The sequence below is a fragment of the Crocuta crocuta genome, unplaced genomic scaffold (assembly GCF_008692635.1).
Source record: "Crocuta crocuta isolate KB4526 unplaced genomic scaffold, BGI_CrCroc_1.0 scaffold130, whole genome shotgun sequence".
Taxonomy (NCBI): domain Eukaryota; kingdom Metazoa; phylum Chordata; class Mammalia; order Carnivora; family Hyaenidae; genus Crocuta; species Crocuta crocuta.
The window spans coordinates 8,813,197-8,829,756 of record NW_027527920.1 but is presented as its reverse complement, the minus strand read 5'-3'; the positions used below and the strand labels follow the sequence as shown (position 1 = coordinate 8,829,756).

Genomic DNA, 16,560 nt, shown 5'->3' with positions numbered 1-16,560 from the left:
TTTTGAGATATAACTAACATATAGCATATTTTAAGTATACAACCAACTAATTTATAGATGAGGAAAATGGGGAAACGAATTGGACCAAAGTCACACTGCTAGCATGGAGCACATCTGTCTTTAGAAGTAAGATGCTTAGATATTGGGTAACGTGAGCTCACCCTGATAGTGTTTCCTTGTCTGAAGGAGAGTTCTCTGCCGTCCATTCTCAGCCTCTACCCCTGGTTTTGCACAAGCTGTTTCTACTTGTGCCCTTGAGCCTGACAGCCACATCTTCAGCAAACCAGCTCATAACCATCATTCAAATTAGATGTCACCCCCTCCAAGAAACCTCCTCTGACCACCAAGTCTGACCACAAGACCTCCAACTCTGGTGCCACTATGTGTAGTATATTATACACATAAAGGCCTCTCTGCTTGCACACATGCCTTGGCATAGAGTAGGCACTCAATATTTGGTGAGTGAAGAAAAACATCAGGTACCAGTTATTGCCTGTTGGAGTCCATTTATTCAGCATCTCAGTGGAAAACAGAGAAGGAAGGGCATGGGGTGAGAGGTCAATCAGCTCACTTTTCCTAGTGCCCCCTCTTTGTGAGTTTGAAGGGAACAGGGTGGTCAGGTCGAAGCAGCATGCACTCACTCCTGAAGCAGTGAGGCCTCTGTTCTGCAGAAAACTAACCACTGACCCCTCAGCAAGGACAGTCAAGCTTCCCAAATAGTCAATGATGGCCACTCCCTGGGAAGTATAGTCTGGAAGCGGGTCAAGGAGTAATCACAAGGCCACTAGGCCCCAGCCCTGCATTCACTCACTTTTTCTGAGGTCATGAGAATGAGGTGCTCAGCCAGAGAAAGTTCTAATTGATTATGAAGCACACTTTTGGGAGCAGGATAGATACTCATCCAAGACTGTAAAGTCCAGGCCAGGCCAGAGGTGGCCAAGAGGAGCTGCAATTCCAGGAGATCAAAGAAAGCTTTTTATCTTGATTTTAAATGATGTCCTCTCCTCTCCCAGGCCCCTGGGCCTCTTTTCTGACAGTTTCTGGAGGGTTTGGGAGAGGAGCAGACTACATCTTACCCAATCCCACGTTCCACCGCCCTGACTCTAGATACCTTCAAGATTACTCTGGTGCCATCCACTGGCCTCTAGTTTGCTATTTTAAACCAAATACTTTTTCCAATAACAAAACCCTGTCCATTTGGACTAGTTGTTTTACTCAAGGGACAGAGGCTGTTATACACAACAGAGATCTGGTATCTGGAAAAGTTGGGCGTCTTTAGAAGAGCTTAGAATTAAAAAAAAAAAAAAAAAAAAAAAAAAAGCACATCATTTCTGAGTGAGATCAGCCAGCACAGCTGGAGAAGGCAGCAGGCTGTGGGGGGTTGCTAAAGGAGCACTTGGCCAGCTTGCCAGACCCTGGGCCAAGCCATTGTATAAGCTCCCTAGTACTGGAAAGAAAGAAAGAAAGAAAATGGAACATGTTTTTAGCTTTGCTCAGGAGCCCAGAACATACTCACAACTCCAGGAATCTTTGTTCCTCTCTGCAAGTGGAAAATATGATACATGAGAACAAACTTGACGGCTGGAGTGTGTGCCTAGTTACTCAACCCTGTAATGGGGTGGGGATGGGGAGTGGGCTATGCCTCATGGCACCTTCTGACCACTTTCCAGAGTCTCCTCTGTCCCTCTGAGCAGCTGGCTCACTTTAATAGTTAAGAGACAGGACAGGGGCCTGAAAAACAAGTATACAATGTGCATTTATTGACATTTGCTCTGGGGTACACTGGGCTTCTAGCAAGAACAAAAGTAAATGTAAAGGGAAATGCACTAATATAATTAGCAACGTAGCGCAGTTGTTGATATGAGATGTTCTTTCTAGTCTTGGTAAAGGAACTATGATTACCCTGTATTGAATACCTTAACATTGAATGTGCACTAGAGTTCCAAATTCAGCAAAGAAATAAATAAGTTATTTATATTTCAAGTAAAAATACTGTAGTTTATTCCTTTATTTCACCATCATTTATAGGTATGAACTGTGATGGAGGCCTTGCTTACATCCTCTAGACCAAGGCTAAGAGATATGCCTTATATTGGTTAGTTGGTCTATAATATCAGATTATCATTATTGTAGAGGTGAGCAACACCCTGCAAAAAGAAAAGGAAGTACATTTTCATTGATAGCCACAGACTTTACCACTGGTCATTTTCTTGTGTTTCTTTTAAAGAACAGGACAAAAGGACTTTATTTTGCCATCTTGGGGGCTCTGTGCAAATCAGGATCATGGAATAAAGACAGTTAATAAAGGCATGAAGAAACCGAAACAAGCCAACTGCACCAGAACAGATGTGCTTAAATTAACCAAGTGACAGTTTATGCATCAGTCTCACATGGCTGTTCCATGGGGTGGGGGAAGAAAAGTACCACAAGACTGAGTTGCTCATAGGCTACTGAGCAACCCCAAGGAATCCCAGAGAGGTGGCCCCTTCACGCCAGCGCTGGCCACCCCTACTTGCCCGCTGCTGTCTCCTTGAGGGCACTCTTTCTCTAACAGTGCTTGTGGCAGGGGGGCGGACAGGGGTGCTTTGGAGGTACTGGAAGGCACTCTGGCGGCCCACCTGCTTCTCTGCACAGTTAAAGGTGAGGGCCACTCCCACATTGCTCTTCATGACTCTGGAGGAGCCGTCAGATGTGCCATCAAAGCACCGGCCAAGTGCAATCTCCTTGGCAGTGCGAGGGTCCTGATCAGTGACGGTATAGATGCCATAGTTGTGGCCCAGTGGATCCAGGGGCGCCAGCATTGTGTACTCACTGGTGTCATTGTTGACTGCTAGTGGTAGGTGGTTGACCAGGTACTCATGAAGCATGGAGTTTACACTGGCTCGATGGCAGCTGCCCTGGGGTATGACCTTCACCAGTGTACGGTCCACACGGTCCTGGTCGTAGAGCATGCCACTGCACTTGAACTCCAAACAGGCAGATGAGACATTGGGTTGGTCCCTGTCCCGTGTGCTCTTCACATCCCGGATTCCGTACAACTTTCCCACCGTCTGCCGGTGGGTGCCCCCCATGTTGCGGGAGCGCACATTCACCTCCACTGGCCCCACTATCTTCACCTTGATGTAGCAGGCCCTGAACTCCATTGGCTTGGGCCACCATGCCAGGTAGTCTTCAGTCCAGCTCATAGGGTCATCCTCATTGAAGGGGACAGTGTTGTAGTCATACTGGTCTCCCTCAATCTGGTAGAACCGGAAGTGGGCTGCACTGGGTGGTGCTTCCTCACAGGCTTGGAGGTTCTCAAAGGCATAGATGGGCCCATTGCTCTCCTCAGCTGAGTTGGGCCTTGGCTTGGCCATACTGATCTGAAAAGCTGTCTTCTTAACCCGTGGGTCCTCATGATCTGTCCGACGGTACTTGAGCTTATTGAGATAGGGCTGAGGGACACCAATAGCGTTTGGATTGAATTTAGGAGAAGATTGCACTGCTTCCAGTTCTTCCCCAGCCAGGCTTGCCAAGACATAGGCGGAATAGGCATCGGGGGACTGGTCATCACAGAAGGCAGGCAGACAGGCCCCATTGGGGCCTGTGATGACACTGTCAAAGCGGCCCCAAGCCCTGGGGTTGGATGAGAAACCAGTCCTGGGCTCCAGGTTGATCACAGAGACCACAACCCCCTGGATCTGCTCACTGGGCAGGAACCTCTCACTCCGGTAGGCCCTAACCTTGATAAAGCACCTCCTGTTTTCTGGGACATCCAGATTAAAGAGTCTCCTTTCACGGATCTCCATGTTGCCCACCAGGAAGGTTCTCTCTTCCCTTTTGCTCCGCCTTTGGCTTTCAAATTTGAAGTCACCTTCTTCCTCCCACAACCCTGTATCTGGATTGAGCGACCAGAGTTTCATTGTGGGCACATGCTCTGGCATCTTGACCTGGGTTGAGTCAAGGTGGACCTTCACCTTCCCAACATTAAGTGACTCTGAGGTAGCCTCATCCGTGAAGTCCACAGAGAACATACCATATGTGCGAAGAGGGAAGGTGTCTCCTTCATCATTGATGAAGTTCAGGTCACTCTGGGCAGCTGTGGCTGTGGAAATATTCCGGGGATCCAGGAAGGTCACACTGGCCTTTACTTTTCCTGTGTAAGGCTCCCCGTTCTGCCTGTAGAAACTGTTGGCTGGGATTTCCAGCTCTCCCATAGGGTCTTCACCAGCCAGCTCCCCTAAGGGGATAATGTTGGTGTCCATGGCCTCCAAGGTGATGGGCTCCTTCTTCCGAAGCATCTTGATCTCATGGAACACCGCACTCCCCTTCTTGTTGAAGGGCAGCACTTTAGTGGTGTTGACAAACTTCTGCAACCTGTCCACAAATGTGAGCACCAGCCTCTCAGTGTCCTGGGGGACGTGGAGGGTAAAAGTGCCCTTGTAGCCAGTCATGCTCACACGATTGTTCCCCATGTACACGTGGCCAAAGCGCATGGGTTCCCCATTGTCAGCAGCACTGACACGGCCACGCACAATACTCCGAGTCTCTGTACACCGCTGGCAGCTGCACTCCATGGCCACCTTGGTGGGCAGCGTGTACCCACTGCACTGGATCTCCCTCTCCTCTGTTTTGGAGATACCACAGCAGTTCTGTACAGCATCCCGGCACCTGATCCCATTATCCTGCCGCCCTGCACAGGTCTTGATAGGGCAATGGCCCACGTCATAATAGAAGGAGTTGGTGGCATTCTGGAAGCAATCATGGGGCAGCCGAATAAGATAGCTCTCAGGGGTTGGGTTGCAAGGAGTCTCATAAGGGGCTATGGAGGGAAATGGTATGAATATTAAAAGTAAGTTCATATCCTGCACAAAGAGTACCCTTATCTCACCTCTCTGCCGTGCTTTATGGTTTTCAAACCATATGGCTTGCATATCCATGATTCCGATTCTCACGGAACTCTTCTGGGGGAAATAGAATAGCTATTATTTTTTTAAATGTTTATTTATTTTTGAGAGAGAGAGAGAGAAAGACAGAGCATGAACTGAGGAGGGGCAGAGAGAGAGGGAGACGCAGAATCCAAAGCAGGCTCCAGGCTCTGAGCTGTCAGCAGAGCCCAACAAGGGGCTCAAATTCATGGACCTGAGTCAAATTTGGACACTTAACAGACTGAGCAACCCAGGTACCCTAGAATAGGTATTATTAATCCCATTTTATATATGGGGAAACAGAGTTGGTTGCTGAGACTATCAGAGTCACGGTTCTCAGTGGAGGGGTCTTGAAAATTTGTGAGAGTGTTTTGAATTACAATTAAAATTGGGAATGCTACTGGCATTTAGTAGTGGGGGGAGACCACATTTTTGCCTTTTGTCCTGTAATGTCTGGCACTTGTCTGCATTAAGAATTTTTCTGCATCCTACGGGCACCTGGGTGGCTCAGTCAGTTAAGCCTCTGACTTCGACTTGGGTCATGATCTCGTGGTTCATGAGTTCGAGCCCTGTGTTGGACTCTCTGATGACAGCTCAGAGCCTGGAGCCTGCTTCAGATTCTGTGTCTCCTCCTCTCTCTCTGCTCCTCCCCCACGTGTGTGCTCACTCACTCTCTCTCTCTCAAAAATAAATAAAAACATTTTTAAAAAAAGAATTTTTCTTGACAATAAACTGTATTTAAAAATAAATAAATAAAAATAAAATAATAAAATTAAAATTAAAAAAAGAATTTTTCTGCATCCTGCATGATGTTCACATATCCCAGAAGATATTCATGTAGGCAGAAAACCTGTTTAAAATTATCAGAGCCTACAATTTTGTATGTGGCTTTAACCATATGTTGAATTTTTCAAGACTGTAACTACCATGTAAATCAAGCTAAGATTCTACCTTGTTCAGCTTGGAACAATACCAAGAACTTTTCCTTGGTTCAGAAGAGCCATGTGCCTGCAGTGACATTAGCCAAGGAATGTGAACCACCAAAATGATACCTCTGGATCCATCAGGATTTGTAGCTGTCACATTCATGGTGACTGGATTGAAGTGCAAGTGTCTGACTTGGTTAGCCTTCTCATGTCCTTATACCAAAACATGTATACAGTGAAAATGCATACTGTTTGGTATTAAAGTTGTTTTGTTTCTCCCTTATGTTATAGTTAGGCCCATGTACATATATATTTGGAAATTACGTGTAGCTGTTATATATCAATTTAACTTCAGAATGGTAATGCAGTGTTAAAAATAATTGTAATGGGGCGCCTGGGTGGCTTAGTCGGTTAAGTGTCCGACTTTCGCTTAGGTCATGATCTCGCGGTTCGTGGGTTCAAGCCCCGCATCGGGCTCTGTGCTCACAGCTAGCTCAGAGCCTGGAGCCTATTTCAGAGTCTGTATCTCCCTCTCTCTCTGACCCTCCCCTGCTCACGCTGTCTCTCTTTCTCTCTCCTAGAAATAAATAAAAATATTTTTTAAAAAATAAATTAAATAAATAAATAAATAATAAAAATAATTGTAATAAGTAGGAGCATTGATATTACGGATTGGGGACCACTGCAGACGGGGCTCCACATTTCCTCTCCAGAGGTCCAAAAGCCCCGTGTCCTGTCTGCCTGAGGTCCGTTGTTCAATTTTCTTGGAGTCTGTGAAATATTCCAGAATCCTTTCAATAACTTTCTCTCTTCTGCCTTTTGTTTAATCTTGTTTAGGCAAATTATTAAGATTTGCCTAAACCCACTTTGCAAGTACGGGTTCTCGATTGGTCTTGGCCTGGAGTCTCTCCCCTTCCAGATCACTTCTTAAAGCCCGCTCTAGTCAGGTCACCCTCTCCTGTAAACCTTAGCTCACATAAAGCTGGCTTCTCAAGCAGTCATCCGTGATCACTCACACTGGAAGATCTCTGGGTCTCATCTATAGAATCCATGGCCCCTTATCTCCTGTTTCAGTGCATTTTTCCATCTTTGTACTAATTTGTCTCTTATTTATATTTCTTCACCCTTCTTGGACTGGCAGCTCTATGAAGGTAGGATTCAGGCCTGTAACAACTTTGTGTCCTAGAGGGCAGAGCACTGTGCACAACGCAGAAAGGCACAAGCTTTTACTGCCCAGCTATGCCCACTGGGGTGCTCCCCCACCCCATGCCAGACAGGAGGATGCTGACAAGCTTACCTATGACGGTCAGCTGGGCAACCTGGGACTTCATAGCCCCAGCATCACTCTGGGCCTTGCAAAAGTACTCGCCAGCCTGGGCTTGCTGCAGGTTCCTCAGCACCAGCTTGCTCTCATGCTTGTAGAGGGAGGGGTCCAGCAGCGTGTCATTGTGGTACCTGCAAGGAACAGAGAGGCAGAGGCTGAGGGGACGGTGGGAGGGCAGGTACCCCTGGGGAGAGTACTAGGAGCAAGCAGCCAGGGAGACAGATGATGGATGGGGCCCTGTAGATGCCAATACCACCTCTGACTCAGCTCGTCCAAGAGCTTTGGATCCTGGGACAATTCATCTCATCCAACTGGCTTTGGATCCTGGGACAATTCATCTCATCTCTCAGAGCTTCAGCCTCCTGGGGCTGTAAAATGGGGGCAGTGATTCCTAGCTAACTTCATACAACTGTTAGGAGCATCAGACAAGACAATGGCTATAAAGTGTCTGTGAAGGCTAAGGGCTTCACAGCCATTGAGGACTCTGACCTTGTGTGCTTTGGTCAGGGAAAGCAGGGCAGGGCTTGAGAACCCTGTTCCGCGTCCCAAGGATATGCAAGGAGGACCCTGAGGCCAGAGCTGCTCTGTGGGGATCCCAGCTCCAAGAGGGTGATGACAGGGCTTGCTGGTTGTCCGGGAGGCCTCAACCCTGCTGACTCCCACTTGCAAATGCCAACTTATGAGCTCTGTTCCATGGCCTTACTAATAACTTTATTCTGTTGGTTATTATTGCAATGAATAAGTCCAGGCCCAATGCAAAAAAGATCCGGTTTCCAAGCAAAAACTTGGGCAAAGTAACTGGCAGAACACTCACCAGAAATACTTGTCTGGACTGGGCTTCCCAGCGGCCTTACAGCATAAGGACACGCTCTGCCCAGCTCTCCGTGCTTTCGTCTCGGGGTTCATAACGATGTATGGTGTCTCTGGGACAGAAGACAAGAAATGGTGATTTGGTTTTTTTCTTTGTGGCCAACCATCTACAGACTCGCTCCCTCAAGTTCTTTGTCATGTGTTAAAATTGTATGATTTTACCCCTATTCCCACCCCCCAGTTCCTCTCTAAGGGAACTGGCCCAGAATGGAGTCCACCCCTCTGGCCTAGGACCAGCTTCTGTGACCTTTCAAGTAGCATTTAGGTGGGGCAGTAGAGGACCAAGGGGACCTTGTGTGAACCGAGCTTCCCAGGCACTGCTTTTGGGACAGAGCTGGCTGCTTTGAATAGCGCAATACTCCCATTCTGCTGCCTCCAGCAGAATTTTCTGGCCATTCTGCACCATGTCTGGATTCCTCTAGTCTCTTTCTCTCTACGTAACTTCCAAATCTCACATTGTATTATAATTGACTATTTTAGATAAGGTGGCCAGGGAAGAACTTATACATTTGAGGGAGCAAGCCATGTCAACAACTGTTGGAATAATTCTCCAAGCAGAGTATATAGCAAGTGCAAAGGCCCTGAGGCAGGAGTGTGCCTGCATATTTGAGGAACAGCTAGGAGGCTATTCTGGCTGGAGTAGAGTAACTCGGTGGGGGTGTAAGGGAGAGTAATGGAAGAAGAGAGCAGAGAAATAATGGGGGAGTCAGATGATGTAGAGCCTTGTAGGTCATGGTAAGGATTTGGAATTTTACTCTGTAAGCTGGGAAGCCAGCTCTTAGCACTATGATCCCTTTATTTAAAAGTCCAGCTTTCTCATCCAGCCCTTCCCGAGAACAGTACCTGCCCTCATGAACTCCACATTGACAGTGGCTGCCTTTAGGCTAGTCTTGGGCATTGTGAGCGTGATAGGGGCAAACTTGGCCTTTGTGATCTTCAGAATGCTTTTGCCATCAGGGCATACGCCAGGGACTCGGAACCTCCCACTGCTGTCTGTCTTGGTCAGTGGCTTAGGTGTCTTGGTCAGCAGGTAGACAGTGGCCCCTGAGGCTGGGGCACCCCCAGGCAGGGAGACAGTCCCATGTAGCACAAAGTCTTGGCACATGCAAGCGTCGCAGTCAGCATTCACCTGGCCCATGAGGCAGGTCATATCACAGGCTGTAAAAGAAGCGTCCACATGAGGAGGACTTATATAGACTCTGGCCCTCCATCAGACACATATCAGCCTATGGAATCACATACGCTTCCCCTCCTCCTTAGGTCTTTGTTACCTTTCCAGATCAGCCTGTGTGACTAATTCCTACTCATCCTTCAAGACTTGGCAAGGACACCTCCTCTAGGAAGCTGTCCTTGATTGTCCCAAGCTATTATTGACCCTGTGCTGTGCTCCCACATTATCCTCTGCATCTACCAGCAGAGTACATTATAGATACTCATTTAATACTTGAATGAATGAATGGATGAATGTCTCAGTCTGACCCTCTGACCTATCCTTCTAGGGTACTTCAGCCCCAGTAGTATGTCTTTCTAGTCCCAGGAGCAAAGCAGTACCTGTACAGGCCTGCTCCATGCAGAGCCGGCCCTCCTCAGAGGCCTCATTGCACAGTGACACTGTCTCCGCCAGGCAGGTGCGTGTTCGGGTCTGGACTCCAGTGTGACCACAAGCAGCAGAACACTTGGTCCAGGGAGACCATGGACTCCAGATGCGCTCTGTGTCTCTGCGCAGGGACCCTGCAAAGCAGAATCAGCAGACGGTCTGGCTTACCTCCCAAGGCACTCTGTTAGGAAATCTGACCCTGAGACTGTGTTTTCTCAGAGAGACAGGGTCTCTGTTTGCATCATACATGTCATTGATATTTATATTTACTGCAATGACTTTCCCAACAGATGGAAGTCAAGAGTCTTGAGAAAATTGTGTCTCTAATTTGCACAAAGGTACCTTATGGACTAGGTGTGGCTCTGAGAGGGACTTGTTGGCCAAGCACTGGGACTTGAGTATGCAGTCCTAGGATGTACAGGGATAGCACCATTTTCCCTCTCCACCAGTGTGGAAACAGCCACATGGTCCTGTGGAAGCGCTTCCTATGAAGTCCCTAGAAGCCAGGGCCTGGGACCTCAGTGACTCAGATATCAAGCTCCCTCGTCACTTCTGCTCTGAGGCCTTGTGTACAGGAATGGGGACCTCAGAACTTGCCCAGGAGACCTTGCCTAGCCTAAGCTTCCACTCTGGATGACCACCATTGCCACTTGGGCCTGCAGGGTCAGGCTGTGTGTGCTGGCAGAGCTTCAGGAAGGGAGGGTGGCCATCTGAGCAGTGGGCAGCCTTGTGGCGGGCTCTGTATTATCCTGTTTGGAGAGGGAGGATATAGAGCATTAACTTTGGACTCTGCAAACACAGATATGAGTTCAAATCCCAGCTTTCCATCTATTAGCTGTGTAATTATGAGAAGTTACCTAACCTCTCTGAACCTGCGATAACTTGCCAAAATGGAGATTCCTCACAGGTCAGTTGTAACTAGTAGATAACTAGCCCAGTGTCTGGCACATAGGAGTTATAATAGAAACTAGCAGTGAATGTTCACATGGGTTAAATCCCCTACATTCATTATCTTATATAGTCCTCATAAAAACTCACATCAAGATTTACTAATAATTACTAATATTACCCTTGTTCTATTGGTAAGAAACCTGAGGCTCAGAGAGCTTCAGAAAATTTGCCTAAGGAACACAGTTCAGATGGAAGACCCAAGATTCTAACCCAAGAAACCCCACTCCAGAGCCTGTGGTCTTCACCACCTTGCCACACACACTTTAAGTGGGCTGAGTGGAAAGTACCCATTAGCGCAGAACACTCAGGGGAAGATTATGGCCCTCTTGACACTACTGTGTTACTCTGAGGGAGGTGAAGCCTGTGCGTGTGTGTGATGTCCAGAGTTCCCATGGCCAGATGGCAATCCTGGCCTCTCCCTGTGCCTAGACCGCTGGGAGGTCGTGGATAGGGGACTGTCCAGGCTCACTCACCTGGGGGGCAGAGAAAGCGCACGGTATAATTGGAGCAATTCTGGCTGGGCCTCTGCTCCCTGTTGAGGCACCAAAAGCCCTCACTGGGACTGCCATGGACCACCTGGCCCGTGCTGCCTGCAGGCGTCCAGTTTGTGGTCCGAGCCTCCAGCCGCAGGGGCCGAGCACACACGCGGTCCCCATAGTAGAAGCGAATGGCATCCAGCCGTTCATAGTCACCCTGCCCGCCTGGGTGGTCAATGTTGAACCACGTTGTCCACTCACCAGGACCTAAGAGAGACAGAGGCAGGCCAGGGAAGAGCCAGGCCCCAGAGGCCCAGGTGAGTTCCATCCGACTTTCCTGCTTAACTCCTGGAAATCATTCCTAATACCTCTCACCCACCCCCAATGCGTCTCAGGTCCTGTCTTATCTATCTCTCCAGTCCTTTAACCTTCTGCACCTGCTACTCCATTAACACTCTCAGCAGCCTAGCTGTACCATGTTATTAACTCCCTGCCTGGTCTTTCTACCTCCAAGTCCCCCCTCACCCCCACCCCTTCCCAACACTATAGTCAGGGTGAGCTTTCTCCAGGTGGCTTGGACCACACCACTCCCTAGCCTTAAATCCCTTAGCCAGGCATTCAGGGTGCTGGTCAGCTGGCCCTGGCTATCTCTCCATCCTCATCTCTGCTCCCACCCCCACCTCCATCTCCCTCCCAGCTTGTGCTGTGGCCCCAGCAAGCTCTATAGCATTCCTGAATATGTCAGGCAGCTTCACATTCTAAGCTATCCTCCTATATGCTAGGTCTCTCTGCCTGGACAGAGATAGATGTAGGCCAAATGACTTATAAAAGTGGGTTTCCATGGAAACCATGACTTTGTGCCCTGGCTTCAAAGATTTTCCCAGCAAACTCAGTAAAGACCCCCTCTCTTGACCCTCCCTGCTCCAGCCACAACTCACTTTCCAGGGAGTCACCAGGCTTGGCAAAGAGGCTGGAGGTCCTCTTCCCAGGCTTGACTCTTCTCACCGACTGAGTGAGCATCATCTGCCTCCCTGAGGGCAAGGAGGAGAAGAGGCCAGGACTGTTAGTTACAAAGGCCCAATAGGGCCCTGCGACCAGCCTCTCCCGATGCAGAGAAGCAGGTGATGCAGTGAATGGAGCATGAGCACTGAACATGGGTTCAAATCTCCACCCTGCCACGAACTGGCTACGCAACCTCATGAAAGCTTTATTCTTCTAATGGTGTTTTCCATAACACAGGGCTGCATTAACAGCTGCTATATCATAGACCTCTGATGCATATTCAGGGTGGTAATGAATACAAAGGGACCTGGCACGTAGTGCATACTCAGCAAATGGTAGCTGTCTTTTTGCTCTTGTTCTAGAAATGGATCATCGGATGCTGTTGAGCAGCCAGTGGGCCAGGGCTCCTACGTTACGATCTGGGCCTGTCCTTCTTCGCAGAATGGGGCCTTACTTTCCTCATCTGTAAAATGGAGATATTAGTTCCCACGTCAGAGGGAGGTGGTCCAGCTGGCATGAGAATTTCATGAGGTAATACACGTAAACATCTCTGAACCGTACCGAGGTTGAGAGCTCCAGAGGCTCTGTCACTTCCTGCTTGATCTTGAGCCAGATCCCTAACTCATATGACCCCTGTTGCCTCATCATAAAATGAGGATAATAATAGTTCTTGCCTCAGAGGATTGTGGGAGATTAAATAAGCCCATTCATAAAATCCACTTAGAACAATGCTTAGCACAGTGTTTGCCCAATAAATGTTAGCAACTCCTAATGATGGGTTGAGGGTTCTCAGGCCACAAGCAACTTCCAATTCCCCCCCATCTGAGGCTGGAGTGGGGTCTCCGGAAGGGGAAGGAGGAGAACAGAGGGCAGCACCAGCTTTAAAAGGCAATTAACTTCTCATGGAAGGAGCCAAATCAGAATTCTCTATGCTGCTTAATTGAGGTGATAGGAGCACTTTTAATCAAACTAATCTGATTTCCCCTAGGATGGCTAAATGTTAATCATCTTCACAAACAGCAGCCATCAGGGGGGAAAGAGCAAGGTGGGAGGTGGGCACACACAAGGTTCAGCAAGAGCGAGGCAGCCCTTGTTTCTGCACAGGTATTCACAAAGGCCACGGTGTGTACAGCCTTACAAGAAGGCTTTGAGCTTTTTTGCCTTACTTGAATATGTGGTTAGAAATCAGAAGAGGAAGGGGAGATGGGAGAGAACACACAGGGCAGTGCTGGGAGCCCTGATGCTTATATGCACCAGACAAATTGCCTCTACCTGCCCCTTTAATAACTCAGTGTCGGAGCGCCTGGGTGGCTCAGTGGGTTAAGCCTCCAACTTGAGCCAAGCTTATGACCTCATGGTTAATGAGTTCTAATGAGTTCGAGGCCCGTGTGGGCTCTGTGCTGACAGCTCAGAGCCTGGAGGCTGCTTCGGATTCTGTGTCTCCCTCTCAAAAATAAATAAACATTAAAAAAAAGAAGAAGAAGAAGGGTCACCAGAGGGCAGGGTCAGAGGAAAAGGAGACCAGAAGGGGTTCTGGTGTCTGAAATTTACCTGCAAAGTCTAAATGAAATTGAGCTTCAGGCCAGAAGAATTTTTATGAAACAAAAACCAGACCAACCCCCAAACCTGCTTCTGAGACCCCAGTGATCCCTTGTGATTCCCTTTTGCTTTGACTGCCAGGAACCTCAGAGCTAAATCTAGCACTCAGTGGTGATACCCCTCTTATCTTTTTCCCTTCCTTTGAGTGACAGCTAATCCCTCTCCTCATTTAAAAGATTCTGTTCTGTGAGTTTTGATATTGAGAATTATCTCAAATTCTTTGGGAAAACAAGCAGTGTATAAATTGTTAATAAGTCTATAAGCCAGCCTGAGGTCTTAAGGCCCTTGCTGAGGCTTCTGGAAAATTAACAGTTGGGTCCCAGACCAGATATGACTTCACTATGGTAGGTAGATGCTTGGGAGAGAGCAGATACTTAGCCCATACCCAACACGGAGGTAACTTCTAGGACCAGGAAGAAGAACACCCAGGCCTTGGTCCCCACCATCTTTCCTTCAGGCCCTCTGGGAAACATGGGTGAGGAGATGGGTGAGGGTGCTTCAGAGTGAGGTCCTCCTTGGAACGCAGTCCCCTGGGAAGTTTCTAAGATCCAGTGAACTGCGAAGAAAAAAAATGTTTATCAGGCTCCACATTTCTGTGTCATCTCTTACGGTTTGAGCAGAACTATCTCTTAACCTATCAAGGGTGGAAGGGTAGACAGAAAAGTCTTGTGGGGGGCGCCTGGGTGGCTTAGTCGGTTAAGCGTCCGACTTTCGCTCAGGTCATGATCTCGCGGTTCGTGGGTTCGAGCCCCGCGTCGGGCTCTGCGCTGACTGCCAGCTCAGAGCCTGGAGCCTGTTTCAGTCTGTGACTCCCTCTCTCTCTGACCCTCCCCTGCTCATGCTCTCTCTCTCTCTCCTAGAAATAAATAAAACATTAAGAAAAGAAAAAAGAAAAAAAGAAAAAGAAAAGTCTTGTGGGAGGTAACACTTGCCCAAGTTATGAATCTGGGCAGCTTGGATTCAGATCCTGGGACTAGGATCCAGGACCCCATATCAAGATAGGGCATGAGAGAGAGCAGGGGTGAGGAGGTGCCTTGCCAATGATGAGGGGCCTCGGGTTCACTCCCAGCAGCCTCTGGGTGACTTATTCTTCAATTCCAAGACCTGGGCTTGGGGGCATGTTTTGCTATCCTTTGGTGGGGCTCACACCCTTGCACAAAGAGGCTATATTAAGACTGTGCAGCCCAGCCCTGACTACAGTGACCCCTCACAGGACAGGCAAGCTGAAGGGCACAGATGCTTCAGACACACAACCTCCGTGAACACATTCCCAGATGTGCACGGGCTGCAGCTGGAACACATTTCTGGCCTGTTTGTTGGGGCCTGGCTGAGAGTTACACAGTCAGGAGCTCAATGAAGGAGAGCAGAGGGGCACACTGTGAGAAGCCAGGGCTCCCCAATAACTGCTAAGGACGGGTTAGGAGCTATAGGAGCGGGGAGAGGAAAGCAGGCACCACAAGAAGGGCAAATATCCATGGGGTGTGGCCCAGGCTCCCTCCTACTCATTTTTATCTCTCCCTAGAGCTCTGGCCAACCCAGAATCTGACCAGTTCCTGGAGATTCAGAAGTGGCTCCCTTTAATGACCAAAGTCCAGGGTGTGACAGAGAAAGGGGAGATTCCTCCTTTCCAGAACAAAAGATCCAAAAGCCCTTGGCTGTCCCAGGAGAAGAACAAACCAATCCCACACTACAGATCCTCTAGCTCTAAGCCTGCTAACCCCCTCTCCCACCTGTTTCCCCGCCAAGGAAACAGAGGTATGGGGGTCCCCAAGGTCCCCATTGTGTGTCTTACCCCAGGCTCCTGGGCTCCGAGCAGGGAGCTGAGTGCTGCTCAGCATTCAGTCGAAGACTGCTCTAGGACTGTCTGGGAGGCCAAGGTGGCCTGAGGCACCTTGTGGAAAAACCATTTCCCATCTGGCAGCCCTCAGAAGTTTCCTCAGCATATGCTGTGTTAGTTAGGCTCCTCATCCCACGCTCCTCAGAACTCTCGGACAAAGCAGACTGGCTGGCCACAAGAAAAAAGCAGGGACCCAGACCCTGACTGGGATCATTGGAGAGCCCCTGACCTCAGGTGAAGGAGGGGGACGACTCTGGACCAATGGGAGAAAAGAGAGAACTTCAAGGCAGAAACTAGGGGATCTTCTCTCGGGGAGATGCAGGGTGGTCAGGGGAGGGCGGGAAGAGCCGAGTGGGGCTGGGGAGTGCAAGCATGGGGTGAGGAAAATGGGAGTGGAGCTTACCAGGTCCTGAGCAGGACTCCTCAGCTGGGGGTTCAAGTCTTCGTCTCTCCAGCGTCCAGCCGCCAGGCCTTATATAGCACAGCTGGTGGCTCAGGCTGTGGCAGTGCGCCAGGGGAAGCGCAGCGAAACCAGATCTGAGCACGGGGAAGCTCAGCCTCCCCATCCCCTCCCCATATCCCCCAGGGAGCTCCCAGAGGCCGGATTTTCACTTGCAGACCCTTAGGGGGAGATGCCGCAGGGCCTGGGGGGGCGGGCCAGGTGGACAGCTGCCGGGGGCTCCGCAGGCCAGAGAAGAGAGACGCAAGAGGAGGTAAGGTGGGCACTGGGAGCAGCCCTGGGAAGGGGTCAAGGGCTATTCTACATTTGGGCAGCATTTCACGGCTCAGGGTGGTGTGCTCTTGCCTAAGCTTTGCTTGCTGATCCCCCACATTCCCCTGGCCCTGGCCCGCCGGTGCGGAGAAAGAACTTTGCTGCTGTTAGCACATACTCCAAACTCTCTTAGGCACACAGATCACCTGCCCTCTCCACTGGGGGCTTCTGGTCTGAGTTGGGTGACTACTCAGCTTCTCTGGTCCCCTGAAGGGAAAGGGACAAAGGAATTATCCCTATCTCACAGGATGTCACCTGGTGAGATCAGTTCTTCCCTGCCCCTACCTACTTCCACCTGG

The 16,560-nt window shown here is 49.3% G+C and overlaps 1 protein-coding gene across 1 annotated transcript; it reads right to left on the bottom strand.

Moving 5' to 3' along the window:
• Window positions 1-2,003: 2,003 nt before the first annotated feature.
• Window positions 2,004-16,055, bottom strand: CILP (cartilage intermediate layer protein). Its single transcript, XM_077745287.1, has 9 exons — window positions 15,893-16,055; window positions 14,038-14,208; window positions 11,990-12,082; window positions 11,049-11,318; window positions 9,579-9,758; window positions 8,871-9,185; window positions 7,972-8,080; window positions 7,131-7,288; window positions 2,004-4,801 (listed from the first exon to the last, which is right to left on the bottom strand). The coding sequence occupies exons 1-9, from the start codon at window positions 16,053-16,055 to the stop codon at window positions 2,448-2,450; spliced, it is 3,813 nt and encodes a 1,270-aa protein (XP_077601413.1). The 3' UTR covers window positions 2,004-2,447.
• Window positions 16,056-16,560: the final 505 nt, after the last annotated feature.

Coding starts and splice junctions, on each gene's coding strand:
- CILP (XM_077745287.1), bottom strand. CDS start 16,055: ATGGGGAGGCTGAGCTTCCCCGTGCTCAGATCTGGTTTCGCTGCGCTT. Junction 8,081..8,870: donor TGTGGAGTTCATGAGGGCAG/GTACTGTTCTCG, acceptor CTTCTGTCCCAG/AGACACCATACATCGTTATG. Junction 7,289..7,971: donor AGTCCAGACAAGTATTTCTG/GTGAGTGTTCTG, acceptor TGTTCCTTGCAG/GTACCACAATGACACGCTGC.